Consider the following 17,267-nt stretch of genomic DNA (forward strand, 5'->3'; position numbering starts at 1 on the left):
GGGAGTCATGTCTCATGTATTCTAATGAAATGGGACATGAAATACAAATGAACAGGACACAGAGAGACAGAGAGACATGAGAAGTGGAGGTGGGAAGTGGCCAATGAGAAGAACTGAGAGGAAAGAGAGTGGTCTTTGATGTTGGGAAGAAAAGAAATCAGTGTTTCATAAAACTAGAAGGAAAATTAAGAGTTGCTCTGATATACCTGCTTTTCTCTTTCCACCCTTTCTCCCAACCCCTGACTCTACCCACCCACCTCTGCAGAGCGAGAGTCGCTGCGGCAGCAGTATGCACAGGACACTAAGATGGGGTTTGTCATTAATGCCATCTATTCAATGGCATATGGCCTGCATAACATGCAACGGGCACTCTGCCCAGGCTATCAGGTAGGTATTACCCTGATGGATGAATGGAGGGACACTAGGCCTCAATGAGATAAAGGAGGGAGGTGAAGGGGTGGAGACTGGGAATGATGGGACAAAAAGACAGTACCAGCTGGGTATTGCTGCCATTTTACAGCATGGTCCCATTTTTGACTGATTGTTACACTACATACATTTCTCGATGAAGACGTACCAAAAAAACACTACATGATAATTATGTGTAAATTGAGAAATTTAGAGAAAGCTGTACAAAACTGAAACATTAAAGTCAAAGCTGTATTTTATTCTATGTTTTCTGCCTCGGAAAATACTGGAAAAAAGCATCAGTGCTGCTTCATTTTTGCAAACTTTAACTTTGTGGGAAAAATGTTTCTTAAGCTCTGAATCAGGACATTTTTGTTTTATGTGACATGACTGTTTTAAGGGCCTGTGTGATGCCATGCGACCTATAGATGGTGCTACACTGCTGGACTTCCTGATGAAAACCAATTTCACAGGCGTGTCAGGGGAAGGAATCCTATTTGATGAGAATGGAGACTCACCTGGCAGGTAAGCACTGAAACTGAACAGAGACCTTTTAGGTTGCAAAGGTGATAAAGGTACCTGCACCTGCAAGTATTTTGTGACATTTGACATGACATGTTGCATGTGTGTTAATGCGTTTTCATATGAGTGTGCCTTGTATGTATAGGTATGAAATAATGAACTTCAAAAAGATGGGGAAGGACTACTATGACTACATCAATGTTGGCAGCTGGGACAACAGTGGCTTGAAAATAGATGATGATGAAATCTGGCCCAATAAAGATGCAATCATCAAGTCCGTCTGCAGTGAACCATGTGACAAAGGACAGATTAAAGTAAGTAAGACTAATACAGATAAAATGTCTGCTTTCTGGAAATATATAAAGTGCATTGTTTACATTCTGTGCAGTAAGTGATAGTTAAAATTATTACAAGGCAATACTGTAAATCCATCACCCTGCCATGGACAAAATAGAAAGCAGACTTAAGGAGCATCTAATGTGCATGACATATTTTCATCTGCGTAAAAGATTATATATATACATTTTCACTACCTCTTTTAGATTGATTAGAATTTCTTATAGGCTAGTTAAATTCTGAACAAGATTGATACATAGGGCAGTTTCATTCTAATTTTAAACTGCATGAAAGTAGAACGCCACATTATACACATACAGGGGCCTGTGCAAGGGCTCACTGGAAGCATGTACACAAAGGTACAGACCGACACAGATGGTGTGCATCCTACCCCTTCCAGGTGATACGTAAAGGTGAGGTGAGTTGCTGCTGGACGTGCACCCCCTGTAAAGAAAATGAGTTTGTGTTCGACGAGTACACCTGCCGAGCTTGTGAACTGGGCTCCTGGCCTACTGATGACCTTACAGGTCAGTCTCTGTATGTTTCTGTGTCTGTTTATGTGTCTGTGTGTTTATTTTTAACCTTTGACTGCAATCTCAGAGACACTTCCACTTTGCCAAGAAAATACTTGAATAGAAGCAGTGCAGTGAGCACATGGTACTGCATGTGTGTACACGTGCAGTATGTGTGTAGGGTCATAGGAAAAACAATGTTTAGTGGGAGAGTTGTGTGAGATAGTTGTGTTTTCCCTGATACTGGGTTCCATTACTGCATGATAATTATTATAGTACAGCCCTACACTGGTTACAGTAGAGAGAGGAGCTGAGAGATGATCCTTCTGTTTCACTCTCCCCTTCCTTTTTCCCTCTCCTCCCTTCCCATTCCCTCTTCTCCCCTCCCCTTCCCTCCCTTCCACTCCTTCTCACTCATCCCTTTAATTTGTTACCAACATGGTCACCAATGTTTTTAATTATTCTGCATCAAGAACAGCTTTCAATGCAAATACATTTCGGTTGCAATGAAAATTTATTTCCCCTCCATTGCGTCCGAAGCGGTTGGATATTGCCTTGTTATGCTTTCAGCTGCTCATTATAATGCTTGCTAGCTCCTCACCAAGCTCAATGATTAAAACATGAATCGAGCCCTGCTAAAAATTCAGATTGAGCTTCTCTTCCAGAGACAGAAACATCCTTAACCTAAAACAGGGAGGAAAAAAGTGAGAGAAAGACAAAGAGAAAGTTGACAGTGAAAAACAAGGGAGATAAAGGATTGAAAGCGTGATTGGGGTTACCCATGTGTTACTTTGTGTGTGTTTGTCCATGCTTGTTCATGTGTGTGAGTACGTGTATGTGACTCATTTCATCAACAGTAAGTGCTGCGTGTCCCCCCAGCGGGGCTATATGGAAACAGTAATAATGAGGTGTAAACAAACAGCTTGCCCTGTTCCTCCAGCAGACATTTTGATCTCTCTCCCTCAGGCCAAAATAAAGGAAAGAAAGAGTGTGAGAGATGAACAGAGGGAGAGATAAAGAGGCAGAGGGAATAGAGATATAGCAAGGTCTCAGCTGGCAGGGACCAGAGGTAAAGTTGGTGTGAAAACCATAGAAAGCAATGGAAGAGTTTAGGAGACAGCAATAGAGCTAAGACAAGACAAAGACAGTGAGAGAAATAGTAACTTGGAAACATAAAAAGATGGTGAAAGTGAGTTTGAAAGAGAGAGAGAGAGGGGGAGAGATGGAGATGAATAGAGGCTCTGACAGAAGCAGCAACCAGGGAGAGTGAAAGGAGCAGAAAAAGGGAAAAGGGAGGATTAGCTTTGGGATTTGAGCCTCTCCACTGATGGGTAAAGTTCCACAGTCTGAGTCTGTAGAATGTTGGAAGGAGTTTGCCTCAAAACTTTATATTGACTGAACCCTCTAAACGGTTCCCCTCCCCTTAATGTGCCAGTTTGGCTTGGGGTCAAACACGACATTTCTTGCAGGTTCTGTGATCTAATTAAGTATTAATTTACCAGTGTAGCCAATGCTTTTTAGACTGCTCTGCGAACACCCATGAGAAAAACACTGATCTGGGATTTTCGCCCCCAACATCTAGATTTATGTGGGCAGGATTAATTGGAGCTAAATTCTCAGCAAGTTCCTGACTTTCCTCCCATTGTACATTTTCACGGGTGGGTGGTCCTCACCTCTAAGGGCTAGACAGAACAGTGTCTGTGGTTCTTGTCTGATTATTCTCTTTTACGCACACTGTATGATTTTCAGTAACTCACAGGATTTTAGCTGATTATTTGCATAAATGTTATCCAGACATAAGCCAGCAAGTGAGCCACATCCTCTGCAGAATGCTTCCGCTTGACTTATTTTCTGTCTCTTTGTTTGCGTCCCCTTGGCTCCCATTCAGCAATTAGGCTGTTGTTGATGCCCCCAGACCTAACCACATCACTGATTTAATAAACTTTATTGACCGTGTTAAACATAAAGTCGTTTAATTACTTAAGTCTTTTTTAATGTTGTGTCTCTTCCTCTCTCTCTGTGATTTGCAGCACTGTACAAACAGGTGTGTGTGTGTGTGTGCGGCGTGCACATGTGTGTGTGCACATGTGTGTGCCTTAGAGTGGGAGAAACAGTCAAAGCAAGAGAAGAAGAAGAAGAGTTTAAATTGTTCTGACAGAAAGTTTTAGTAAAGGTCTACGTGCACCCCTGATGCTCTGGTGTGTCTAGACCAACCAGCTGGATAATTTCAGCAAGCGTTAAGATGGATCATAATTAGAACTGTCCCTTTAATTAATGACACTTTATCTCTTTGCCTAGGAGGAAGACAGAGATGGAGGGAGGGAGAGAATTAGGGAGAAAGGTGGGAGTGGTGAGGATGAGGAGAGATAGGGGAGATGTTGGAGTGGGGAAGAGATGGACAGGAGTGATGAATGACTACTACAAGGGAAAGACAGAGTGACAGGAAACAGAGATCAGGATTGAATGACAGAGAATGAAAAAGGAGGGAAGGAATAGAGACAGATGGAGGAAGAAGAAAGCGGGAACAGCAAAGGAGTATATATTGCAGGGACAAATGTGAGTAGCAATAGAGGTGTGTGAGAAAAAGTGAAATCTTGACTCTAAGTGGTGAGCAACAGTTGATAATGAATGAGCTGTGTTGAGTAATTTGAACAATATTCATGTTTTATTAATGGATTGGATACAGATTGATGGTAACTAAATAAACTAATTCAGTTGTGTCACATTTTTACACTCACTGATTCCCCTTTACCCATGTTTCCTAGTCTTGTGTGACAGTTTTACACCTATCCTGACCCACAATATTGCCATGTTCGGATATCTACGCAAGGTGCAGCCTTTGGCTGCAGGCAGTGCTGGTCAGTCACTTAATTAAAGAGACTTAACCATTTGGAAATATGCAGGTCCAAGATGCATGCCTCCAACCAACCCTGAGCTGTGCAGATTGCTGGACATCAGGACAAGTGCTGTACACTGATGTTCTACCTGCACCAGATGTGGGTCAAAGCTTGATGTAAAAAGGGTGTAAGAGAAAGAAAAGGAAAATGAAGAGGGAGAGTGTAAAGAAAATAGATTAACATACAGTTAAACATTGACAAAAGTATAGAAGTTCATTCTGTATTGTTCCATTGAAGGCCTTCACACACATCAAATCAAAGTTCTTGATAAATTTTCATTCAACAAATGCCTCCCTATGTCCCCAGGCTGTGACCCAATCCCAGTTGAGTACCTGAGGTGGGGAGACCCTGAACCCATAGCTGCTGTGGTCTTTGCCTGCCTCGGTCTAATGGCCACATTCTTTGTCACCGCTGTTTTCATCAGGTAACAACTCTCTAATTGCCAGACTAAACAGAGGTGCACAGCACACATACCCACTTTGCACATTTCTACTCCTTTCTTAGTCACTGTTTACCTGGGTGTATGTTTAAATTCTTGTATACACTATATATTGTATGTCTGTCTTCACTTCCATGTGTTTCTGTACATAATTGTTTGTCTGAATGTGTCTATGTTCAGGTTCCGGGACACCCCAGTAGTGAAATCTTCCAGTAGGGAGCTGTGCTATATAATACTAGCAGGGATCTGCCTGGGTTACCTGTGTACCTTCAGCCTCATAGCCAAACCCCATGTCATCCACTGCTACCTCCAACGACTGGGAATAGGTCTGTCACCTGCCATGAGCTACTCTGCGCTTGTCACCAAGGTAAGGATTGAATTAAGAATTTGTGTAATGAGTATAGTCTATCTGTGGGTGGAAGCAGAACCATTGAGTGAATGAGATAGAAACAGGAAAAAAAAGCAGGTCATACTCCCCTGATACTGCAGGTTATAATCCCTTTTTTTATTGGTTAGAGTGAGGGGACATGGGTACCATAATATCAGAAGCCAGGGCATAGGTCTATCCTACCCCTTTCCCATGGGATTTTGAGAATGAGCACTGAGTAACAGGGAGGTTGGATTCAACAACAGCAGGAAACTGCTTTCCCATGAGAAATTACCTTGAGTTTATAGCACTATATTTTGACTCCTGTGTGCAGTTATTATTCTATATTTCAATTAAAGTGTTTCTCTGACATGTCTCCATAAGGACAGTGGCAGCAGTGTGGAAGTATAGAAAGCAGGTGGCCAGAATATAGATACAGTATGTTCAGTATATAGTTTATTAAAATGTCTGATGGTGTTTACAACCTGACCCCAGACAAACCGCATCGCTCGGATCCTGGCAGGCAGCAAGAAGAAAATCTGTACCAAGAAACCTCGCTTCATGTCTGCCTGTGCTCAGCTCATCATTGCCTTCCTCCTCATATTGCTGCAACTGGGCATTATTGTGGCTCTCTTCCTCATGCAGCCACCTGAGGTAAGCTGTGTGTGAGTGGGTGTGTGTCTCGGTGCCTCTTTTTCACTGTGAGTGGGAGGGTAGCTGATTGAGACAGACCTAGGAGCAGACAAATTAACAGAGACAGAGACATGGAGAAGAATCAGAAGAGTTGAATCAGGACATTTTTAAGCAATGAGTCTGTTTTTAAGACCATTACACTTGCAGTAGCAGATTAATGGGTGGATCAACACGTGTTGTACAGTCAGCACCTTCACTACAGTATTTTAGCTGTCTTTATTCAAACCACCACACCAGTTTTCAGTGGCAGCTAAACAGTTATGCTTTAAGGCTGGGTTAGCATTCAGTCCTTTGCCAATAAATTTTAAATAGTGGGCATTTGAAGTTGGCACTGCAGGGAATTTAAGCTTCCTGCTTCCTCTGTCTCTTTTTTGGCCAGCATTCCTACTTTTCTTAAAGAAACAAAGAAAATCATTGTTGTAGCAAAAGTATCACTGGCATACCATGTTCTCTTCTGTGTCTCTACAGGTGATCCATGACTACCCCAGCATCCGCCAGGTCAACCTCATTTGCAACACCACTAACCTAGGTGTGGTTGCCCCACTGGGGTACAATGGCCTGCTCATCCTCAGCTGCACCTTCTATGCCTTCAAGGTACTCACTAAAGTGTTTGTAATTATTGTAAATTAAAATATTGAATATGCTGATCTCTTTTCTGTAAAAAATAACACTTCAAAATAAAATTAAAACATAAGCAGTCTCTTTCTTAAGTGAGCCTAAACTTGCTGCTCGACAATCTCAGAACATAAAGAATTGAATTATTTTCTGTTTTATTTCACACTTTGTTTCTCTCTCTCTCTCTCCAAGACGCGCAACGTCCCAGCTAATTTTAATGAGGCTAAGTACATTGCCTTCACGATGTACACCACCTGTATTATATGGCTGGCCTTTGTACCCATCTACTTTGGCTCCAACTACAAAATTATCACCATGTGCTTCAGTGTCAGCCTCAGTGCCACTGTGGCTCTGTGCTGCATGTTCGTACCTAAGGTAAGACTGAACCTAAGAAAAAATCCACAGTTTCTGCTTCTCACTCATTCACTGCTTTTATTGCTTTTTAGTCTCCCTAAACATTGAGTTTCTGCTTTAAGCCACCAAAAATAATTTCCTGGATTGCTTGTCAGGTGTCCATCATGTATATTAGGAAACCCCAGACATACTGTGGCTGCAATCATTCTAAATCAGTGCACACGTTACATTAGCCTGCAGGTAACCATAGCAACAGTACTGATACTGCTACATTACCAGTCAACTCTCACTGTTGACACAGACTTAACCATGCAGCCAGCTCATTACAGTCTTTTGCATGTGGTAGCTGTCTTAAGTTATAGGAGTGAAAGTACTCCAGGTTGTTCAAATATTGAAAATCTTGGCAGATGAAAGGCAGTGCCATGTTTGTTTTCATATGTCTGGGCAGCTTGTTGAGTATCAAAGTCTATCTATATTGTTATTCCTGTAACTGGGAAGAGTGGGGACCCTATTTGTGAATATTTATTGTTTCACTCAGATCTAAGAAGGATGCACATGTGTTTTTTTTACTGTATTAATTGTTTTTTTCAGTTATGTTTTTCACACAACACAGCACAAATTGTTTTGGTGTGTGAATACTTAAATGTGATGATAAAGCACCCCAAAATATTGCTTGCTCGAGACCATGGAGAGTAAGTAATGCACAGACAGAACTCTTGGTAAACAACATGTAATTGAAAGTGAGTGTTCAAGTTAAGTTTTTGAATAAATAATTAGAAACTTGAAATGAAAGTTTCACCAGAACGCCTGCATTGATGTGAAAAAAAAACATTAAAATATTTTTCACGTATCATGGTTTCCTCTACTTATACATTAATGGCTAGATATTCCTGTGGAGCCTCAAGGAGAAAGTTGGTGTTTAAACAACAGCAGAAATGCAGTCAATAAAAACAATTAGCTGCTACCTCTTTTGAGAATTGTCTTTTTATTAGAGTTAAAAGAGTCGTGAAAGCTTTTATCGCTCCTCTTAAAGAACATTTATTAAAAGACAGTTTGTGGGGACAGACAGCACTGACACGGTGTTGGAGATCTTTGCTCTCTCTGAACAATATTTTGTGTTTCGTTTTGTATCAGGTATACATCATTTTAGCCAAACCAGAGCGTAACGTGCGCAGTGCCTTTACCACTAGCACAGTGGTGCGCATGCACGTGGGCGATGGCAAATCGTCCTCAGCTGCCAGCCGTTCTTCAAGTCTGGTTAACCTGTGGAAACGCAGAGGCTCCACTGGAGAGACACTCAGGTATGCGTGTGTGTGTCTGTGTGTGCACGTGTGTGTACACAAGAAGCTTCTTGGCCAGGTTAATGCCAGGTTACTCCTCAGTTACAGTCCAAGGCACCATTTCTGTAATGGCCCCACTCTGAGACTATTTATGGTGCATGCATGTGTGTGTGTGTGTGTTCGAGCTCTCTCAGAGATTGATTCTCTGAACTCCCCTGAGTCTGCCTGACTGTTCTTCTGACCCTAACATGAACTACAGACAATTGCCTAATGGAGACATGGCAAAGGAGAGAGACAGGAATGAACTGAGGAAGGGAGGGTAACAAGAAAACTGAGAGAGGGAAAAAAAACTGGATGGAGGGACTGAACAGAGAGAGGTGATGGAAGCGAAACGGAGAAAAATGCTAAAGGAATAGTGTGAAGAGGAGAGGCATAATAGCTTTCACGCCCAGCCTTAAGGCCATCCACAAGTCATCTACTGTGACAAGGAACCGATCAAAGGACACAAAGGGAGTGACGCACAGCCACTTGCCCAGAATGAAAAGGGAGAAAAAAAGACAAGAGCACATTTTCGTCTGTCAGCAGGTTACTCCAGCTCACCCCGCTTGGCAAGCAAGATTTCAATCACGCTCTTATGAGAAATGTCAGGAGTGCTTCCGTCTTCGTTCCTTTTATTCCTCTCCTTCCCTCTCCATCTCGTTTGGTCCTATCTTCCTCTGTGGGTGGTAGTAATTGGCAGGGCTGTCTATCTCCTCAGTACAGGACTAGAAGCTGTTGCCTTTGAGATGCTGTCATTGTGTAGTCTGAACAGACGCAGCTGGACATGAAACTGGCAGACCGTGGGAAAAAGGAGAAATATTATATAGAAAATAATATTTGACTGATGTTTGAACCACTGAAGAGTGCTTGGTTTACCTTCACAAGACATTAAAATCATCCTCAGAGCTGGATGCAATAAATGTAAGATCAGATCAATCACATGCTCCTTTACAATGTTCAACATATGTTTCCGCCAGCAGCAGAAACACATGTCCTACCTTGCTCCAAAGCCTTCTGTAAGAGACTCTTGGGATCAAACAGGTACATCACAGAATCACAGAATCTATGTATGTGTGGGAATGTGTGTGTCTCCAGGGTGATTTTAGTTCTTTTCACCCCCAGCCATGGTGGTGTGAGGTTTAATCAGAAGTTCCACTATAGATTAATCACACTAATTAACCTGACAAAAGGATGGGAGGAAGAAGGGGGGGTGGGGGGCATAGGACAGACTCCTGTGACTGATGTGAGGCAGAGAAAAGTGGTAAAAATACAGAAGAAGAAATAGAGAGAGGAAGAGAGACCCTGACAAAGGAAAATGAAGAATGTACTGGTGGGAAAAAATAGAACAGAAAATTAATTGTAATGAAATTACTCAGCATATGAAGTCCAACTTCATTTGTTCTGTGGTTAAATCAAGGCTCTATTTGAATATGTTTGTATCTATTAAATGGTATCACTCATCCAGGACAATAAATTGAAACTAATATACGACAGGCACAGTTTATGTAATATTTTTACCATGTGTGGCTTTGTTGCAGTGCAGTTTTGTTTCTGTTGCAGTTTTGGCTCATAATGCTAATTGACTAACTACTGCTTTTAGATTTGCTCTGCAAAATATATTTCTTTGCTTTGCAACATTGTATTTTATTATGCTGAAATCTTATTTAATATGCCAAAAACAAGGAGTATACTGCTATCAAGATCGGCTTGTAATGATAATCATCAGCCCAAAATTTCACATTAATTATGGAAACAAGTATGAAAATGTAATTTTGCAAACCACAAATTCCTAATTGCAATAACATAATTTAGCCTACTGAGAAATATCTCATCTACATTTGAAATGTCATATGATGTGATACAAAATGAGGACTGCAAACAAATCCACTATGTTGAATATTTTAAAAAGTGTATATCTTATTTGAAACAAAGAGCAAATATATTTATATTATTTATTTATTTATATATAATTGCCACATTTATCTGCCAGTCAGAGAGTAGTCTGCAGTGGAAAGAAGTAAAATAAATGTTTAGAATATAATGTACAGTACTTCATCATTAAGACAGCCTCTTATCATGTTAAACACAACCAAGAAAATCAAAAATATGCATATGTATCTGAATTTAAATAAAAAAATTTACAGTGTTTGTACCTTCTAATTTATGCAATCTTTAATCAGAAATATTGTTTGTTTCAGAAACCAATTAAGTTTGTTTTTCCACCTCAAACTGACAAAAAATAATAACCTATTAATTAACTGAGGGTTAGAATTCTACCTCCAAGCACTAACCCCCTCTTCCTTCTCTCCTCTTTCGTGCTTTTCGTACTTTCTGTTCTCCAGCTCCAATGGTAAATCAGTATCTTGGGCACAGACAGAGCGCAGCAGTTCACGTGGCAACCACCTGTGGCAGCGGCTGTCCTTCCACATCAAAAAGAAGGAGAACAATCAGACTGCTGTCATCAAGCCCTTCTCCAAAACCTCTGAGGAACGTTACTGCGGAGGGGGTGACTTGCCCCCACATGTTCCTCTGCCCTCCCTCCCTTCCATGTCCTCCCTGCCCACCCATCCTGACGCTGGCACAGACAAGACCCTGTACGAGCTCTCAGAAGCAGAGGAGCGTTACTCGATCACATACCGGCCGCAGACACCTTCACCGATCAGCACGGTCAGTCAGAGACTAGGGGCAGTTTTAGGAGAGGAGCCTCAGATGACCGGTATTCCAAAGTACCCGAGCAGCATTTGCAGCGGCAGCAGTGGCAGCAGTTGTGGTCCTGCCAGCAGTGGCTCTGTTGTCGCTGGGAGTGATGGTCGTTTGATTGTTGTGGATGATCAGCCAGGAGAGGCCCAGAGTTCACTGATGGATCAGATCAGCTGTGTGGTAAACCGTTTCACTGCCAATATCACCGAGCTCAACAGCATGATGCTCTCATCCTCTCCGACTCACTCACACACACACAAACACACACCACCTCCTCCTCACCCCACTGATCCGTATCTGTTACCCCGTGAACTCCAGGTGCCCCCAACCCTCACCACCTATGCTGATGTCCAGCCCCTCCCACCTGTTGAGTCCAGCATGGGGGGCCGAGGTGGCTGCCTCGCTCACCCTATCCCTCATTCACCTTACCCACTGCCACCTCCTCATCCCCAGACCTCACCCTCTCTCTCCCCCATGCGAGGAGGCCTGGTCACCTGCCTCACTGACTCCCCTCTGAGGAGGGCAGAGTTGGAAGAGGAGCTTATTGCTTTGACTCCTCCGTCACCCTTCCGTGACTCTCTTGCGTCCAGCAGTGGCTCACCTGTCTCAGAGACAGAATTATGCCTGCCTCCAGTCCCTTCCCACCCTCCTCCCTCTCCCCCTTCACCCAGGTATAGCAGACTCACACTCAGAAACTACAGCCAGAGTTCGTCCTCACTGTGAGGCAGATGAGAAATCGCTGAAGTGAAGAGGAGCACTCAGAAACAACAGGTCATAATGAGTAAAGAGGATGGATAGACTAAAATCCATTCCTCCCTACGTGGAGTAAAAACCTGAAGTAGAGGAGTCATGGAGGACTGGTTGGTGAATGCACCAAGCTGTGTTTGTGTTTACATGTTCGCAGTGAGATGCAAGTATACGAAGCTTGCTCACGTCGTATTTTCTTAGTGCTGTCTCTCACTAGTGAGGCGTGAAGAACAGCAAAAATGGCCACTATAACTTTGCAGTGTTTTGGTGTCTGTAAAGCCAGAAATCATTCTCAAAGGTCTAGAGCTACGTGTCATTTAGGTTTGGGTAGTGGCCTTAAGGTAACACGGCTATCAACTAATTAGAGATTGTGAATGTGTGTGTGTGTGTGTTTGTGTGCATGAGTGTGTTTTTGATGTATCTTAGTTCATGAGAGGTCAAGGCAACATGAAGAGTATTGATGAGGTAAGACTCCTAAAGCCTGTATGGACTCAACCGTGGCTATCAAGGACACATCTATATCTGCTCATACACACACATGCAGGCACACGCAAACAAATACAATGTAAGGGAAAAACACTGTAAATATATGAGAGGTCATGGATTTTTCTTTGATGATAAAATCCAACATGCTTCTGACAAAAGTGCATTGTGTTAACATACCAGGATGTATGTTACTCTAAAGAACTTTTTCACAAAAGCATCTTTTAAATTCATTCAGCTCTTCAGTCTGTTCACTCTACATAGCTTCCTTTTCCTCAGTCCCTCTTTCTCTTGCTGCTTGCTTTTATCCTGCCAGTATTTCAGTATTTTCTACTCTACTCCAGTTTTTTTTTCTTCAGAAGTTTGAATGTATATTTTCTACATGATTCCTGAAGCAGTTGGGACCAAACCTTTTGTACCTCTCTGTCTGTGACTTGAGAAAGAGGGAGAGGAGGGATTGACAAGGCCAGGCCTCGTTTTACCATAAACAGCTTAGTCATTCAATTTTGTTCAGGTGGATTTATTGGAAGAAATCTGACCTCAAAGCTTATTGTTAGTGTGTGACATTTAACAGAGCATTATGTAAGGCTTAGCTGGATCCCAGTCGTGACATTTTCTCTATACAGTTTATCAGCAGGACACAAGTGTCACTCTTATTTCATCAAAGACAGTGCTTTGAATGGGATTAATTGGAATCACAATCATCTCTAATGTTAGTGGGCACAGATTGATAGATTCAAGCTGTGAGAGAGACCCCTTCTTGTCCTCAGCCTCTGCCAGGTTCATCTGTTGCACAGGTGCTACGACCCTTTTAAAGATCTCCACTCTTTTCAGACATAGAGGGGTAGAACAGTAAAATAGGTTCACAACTTCAAATCAAGCTTTAGTTGGGCTTTTTATATATTCTAAGAAGTTCAGATTGCAGAACTACATTATTGTTGGTCTCATGAAGCCAACTGACAATGACTGACATCCAGTTTAGCTAATCAAAATGTTATCACAGTTTGCTATCTAGTCAAGAGCTAGATGAGAAGATGGATACCACTCTCATATTTGTCAGGTGAATATATGGAGTCTCTGTTGGTAACATCTTAGTTGGTGAGCTCTAGAGGTGCTATTAGGCAGATTTTGATACCTTTGGACAGAACCAGGCTAGCTGTTTCCACCTGTTTCTAGTATTTATGCAAAGTTAACTGGCTGCTTGCTGTAGCTCCATACTGAACAGACATGAGAGAGGTGCTGGTTTTCACTTTGAGCAAGAAAGCAAATCTGTGATTTACCAAAATATCAATCTATTGCTTTAAAGTAAGATGTGGCCTCGTGAGACTAATCTAAAAAATTTTAACATACAGTTCCTGGAATATGAAAACAGTTGGAAGTGAATATTAATCCAGGTGGTAATTACATTTTATTACAGGGTTTGGTTTATTTGGTTTACATAGAGAGCAATACTGTCTAATATTAGCATAAAGGTCAAATTCAGGTCAAGATACATCCTGATATTCCAGTCATAAATGTCTGTGTAAATGGGTAAACAGAACTGAACTTGATAAAGACTTCAAAACCCTAAATATCTAATTTGACTATTTAAGATTTGGGTAAAAATGTATGCCTTTAAATTGAATGTTGTATTTAAATGTGCCAACAATTAATGAATTTGAGTATGCTCAGAGCATTGCTGGGATATGAAATGTGCCGATGAATACATTCACTAAGATGCTTTTGAGAAATGGGGCCTTGGCATTGTGTCAGCTCCCTCCACAGTGGAAAACACTCAACAAAGTAAAAGGAAAAAAAAGAAATCTGAAGTTAGAAGGCTGTGATACACAACTCAAACATTTCAGACATTTTTATGTGAGAAATGTAATCTGCAGCAAAGACATGGATTGGTATTTCCAACTTAATCAGATAATTAGACTGTTGGTATCACAACAACAATCAGTGCTTCAAAATGTTGCCTCTGTATTAATGTCCATCATGATCTCTGTGTTTTCTGCAGCATATGCATTTGTCTGCTGTGACAGCAGACTGATGCAGATGCAATCCACTGATTTTCTTTTAATGTAGTATTCCTGCTCTACAGTAGCCAGCAAGAACAAACTCACACTAAGTGATTCTGTAAATAATAAGGGCATGCAAAGACAGTTCTGTTTTGTTTCAGATGAAAGTACATTTATTTACATATCAACAAAGGTGAAAAAAGAAAAAAAGATGTTTTTTGAACTGTGTTATAACATACAGTACCAATATGTGTTACGACTACAGAAACTGTGTTACTACTCTGAATGTGTGAGTGACCATTCCTATTCAAATGTCTTGTAATTCAACAATATAATAATAATTAATATGAATATGATTATTGTGCCAAAGGGGTTAGGGAGGGTCTAGCTTACTAGCTTGTGGGTAAATATGTGGTTTCATAAAAAAAAAAGAAAAAATGTAAATGTAAAACTGTTTCTATTGTTTTGGATATTTTCTATATAAATATTCCACATTTTCCAGTGTAAAAGCAATATTATCCATACGTATACATGGTGCACATCTGAGGAGTTTCTTAAATCATAAACAGTGTTTTAGATTGTTGTTCTTTTTCATCCCTCTGTAATCTCTGGTGGGCAACAAAAGGGAGGATGGTGGTAAATAAGATGACATATTTCTTTACATGTTTTCTAAATGGATATTTAATGAATGGGAGATATTTAGTAATTTCTAGTTACCATGAAGGTGCAGTTACATATTTTTGCAATGTTATCTTCTCACTTAGGGCCTTTAGTTCCACTGTTTCCACCTTATATTCCTGGTACAGTCTCTGATCTTAAGAGTCCAATTTACTGAAGGCATATGTTCAGTGTGAGAAAGTAAAGGAGATGATTAGTGTGTGCCATTAGTTGTTACTTTTTTGCTTTGTGTACTGTACAGTGTACTGCAAACTTCTAAGTGGAAACTAAGCGGATACGCACAATGAACATTTTAGATAACTGTACAGAGATGTTTGTTTATGATAGGGTAGAAACTACAGGAAAAAAGCATGAAATAGGAAATGTTGGTCATAATTGTGCACATAATTGGTCCCTGTCTTAAAGTGCTGTCTGTGCATCAACAACTCTACATCTGCTCATCTAATTGTGCAAATCTGGGCGCTGACCTGTTGTCAATGAATTAACCAGTGCTATTGTTGAGATGTTACTGGGGAGGAGCTGGTTTATGTGCTGCTGCTGTCACTGACATTGTTTATAACATGCTGGGAGCTTGCTTCAGCACTTCAGCTGTGTGTTATCAGCCCCCTGGGTGAGGCTTGACAGTTGTATGCTGCCTCTGCAGAAAAAGACAGGATCAGCACTTGCATCTACTGCTATCTTATTCTCTTTAAGGGCTCAGTTCTGTGACATCATCTCACATTAACATCACACATGAGCAACAACAAATAGTCATTAAATAGGATATAGGTTAGAAGAGCGCAGCATGATTATTATGAAACTAAGGGAAAAGTTAAATTAGCACAGCTGCACATATATGTGGCATTAAAAAATAATGCAGGTATTGACTTGTAAGCTCAACGTAATTCACTGAACCACAGGGAGATTAAATCAATTTGTCATCTGTTGTAGCATTTTGAGGAAATGAGATTTCTTATATTTGAATCCAGTCTGTTTAGTTGATAGGGGATTTTTACACCAGGCAAACCTGGGACTTCCTATCATTATCCATGACAAATGCATAGTAATTGTCCCTGTATGGAGATGAAGTAATAATGCAGACAGGACATTTTGCTGCTAAACTGTGAGACATCTGCACTAATACCATTGCTCCACATTTTAGCCCTAAGTCATGGATCACAAAAAGCTACCACTCATATTAATCTGGGTGATCTCCTTTAAATTGATATTTCTCTTCATATTCTTGCCAAAACATCATGATGATGATGAGTAGAATCTTATGCTCGCCAGGAAGATGATCTCCTGATGAATGCTGTTGGATCACTTATTTTCATAAATGCACTCTAAAGAATTGGATTGATAATCCCCGCGCTCAAAAATACTTTTAATCCAGACATGTTTATCTGCTGATAGGAGGAAAGCAGACACAAGGTCATTTATTTTATGCCCTTTGAATAAAAATATGAATAGTAAGGGATTTTAACCAGACCCTCTTGTCTCTAATTGATCTGGACAGATAAAGTAATGGGGTTATTTTAGTTTTGGGTGTAATTTTTAGATGATGCTGTGGTGAGGGAGGCAGTTTTCCAGAAGAAGGACCTTGTGCTATCTACCCTGCTGAATTCTTCTTGAGGGAGACACCACCATCTTTCTACCATCTGTAACAGTGGTGCGTTTAAGCTGAACCTGATCCCTTCCCTCAATTTGGCACTCGAGGTCTCTAGTGAGACAGAGCAGCCTCTCCCACTGCCCCGCTTGCTATGTTTAGCGTATAGACACCGTATAGACATGTGGTTGCATACGCTGTCAAGGCAGAATGGAAGAAGTTTGTTTTGTCAGCCCACTGTGACACATAATTGTTATAAATTTGTGTCTTGATGAACACCTTTGTGAGAGTGTTGATAAAATAAGTAAAAAACAAAATGTTTAGGTGAGAGGTGGGTAAGATGCTAGAGAGGTGTACAGTATTTTGAGGCTGAGATCAACCAACCCCTCTTCCCTCTGCCTGCCAAGCAGTGGATTATTTCAAATTTATGTTAATTCTTGTTACATCTTTTTCATGCTCATTAATCAAAAGAAAACAATGAGCAGTATTGATAAAATCCTAACAATACCCATCCCTAAGAGTAAAATTGATTATGTAAGAGTTAGGAACACTTTTATACCAATATAAAACAGGGAAAAAACATCCTTAAATGAGGTATTATTATGAACTGAT

General features: G+C 40.9%; 1 protein-coding gene across 2 annotated transcripts in view; it reads left to right on the top strand.

Annotated features, from left to right (window-relative positions):
- The window catches only part of grm5b (glutamate receptor, metabotropic 5b), a 61,302-nt gene extending 46,382 nt beyond the window's left edge, over positions 1-14,920 (top strand). For both annotated transcript variants that reach the window (XM_018681595.2, XM_018681593.2), the window contains exons 8-18: positions 266-387; positions 809-933; positions 1,076-1,244; positions 1,667-1,793; positions 4,982-5,099; positions 5,295-5,481; positions 5,977-6,135; positions 6,643-6,768; positions 6,982-7,164; positions 8,278-8,444; positions 10,805-14,920. In XM_018681595.2, coding sequence (XP_018537111.1) covers positions 266-387; positions 809-933; positions 1,076-1,244; positions 1,667-1,793; positions 4,982-5,099; positions 5,295-5,481; positions 5,977-6,135; positions 6,643-6,768; positions 6,982-7,164; positions 8,278-8,444; positions 10,805-11,885 — 2,564 coding nt within the window. In that variant the 3' untranslated portion in view covers positions 11,886-14,920. The remainder of the gene's footprint in view (positions 1-265; positions 388-808; positions 934-1,075; positions 1,245-1,666; positions 1,794-4,981; positions 5,100-5,294; positions 5,482-5,976; positions 6,136-6,642; positions 6,769-6,981; positions 7,165-8,277; positions 8,445-10,804) is intronic.
- Positions 14,921-17,267: the final 2,347 nt, after the last annotated feature.

Source organism: Lates calcarifer, linkage group LG21, assembly GCF_001640805.2.
Source record: "Lates calcarifer isolate ASB-BC8 linkage group LG21, TLL_Latcal_v3, whole genome shotgun sequence".
In the NCBI taxonomy this organism is placed as follows: domain Eukaryota; kingdom Metazoa; phylum Chordata; class Actinopteri; family Centropomidae; genus Lates; species Lates calcarifer.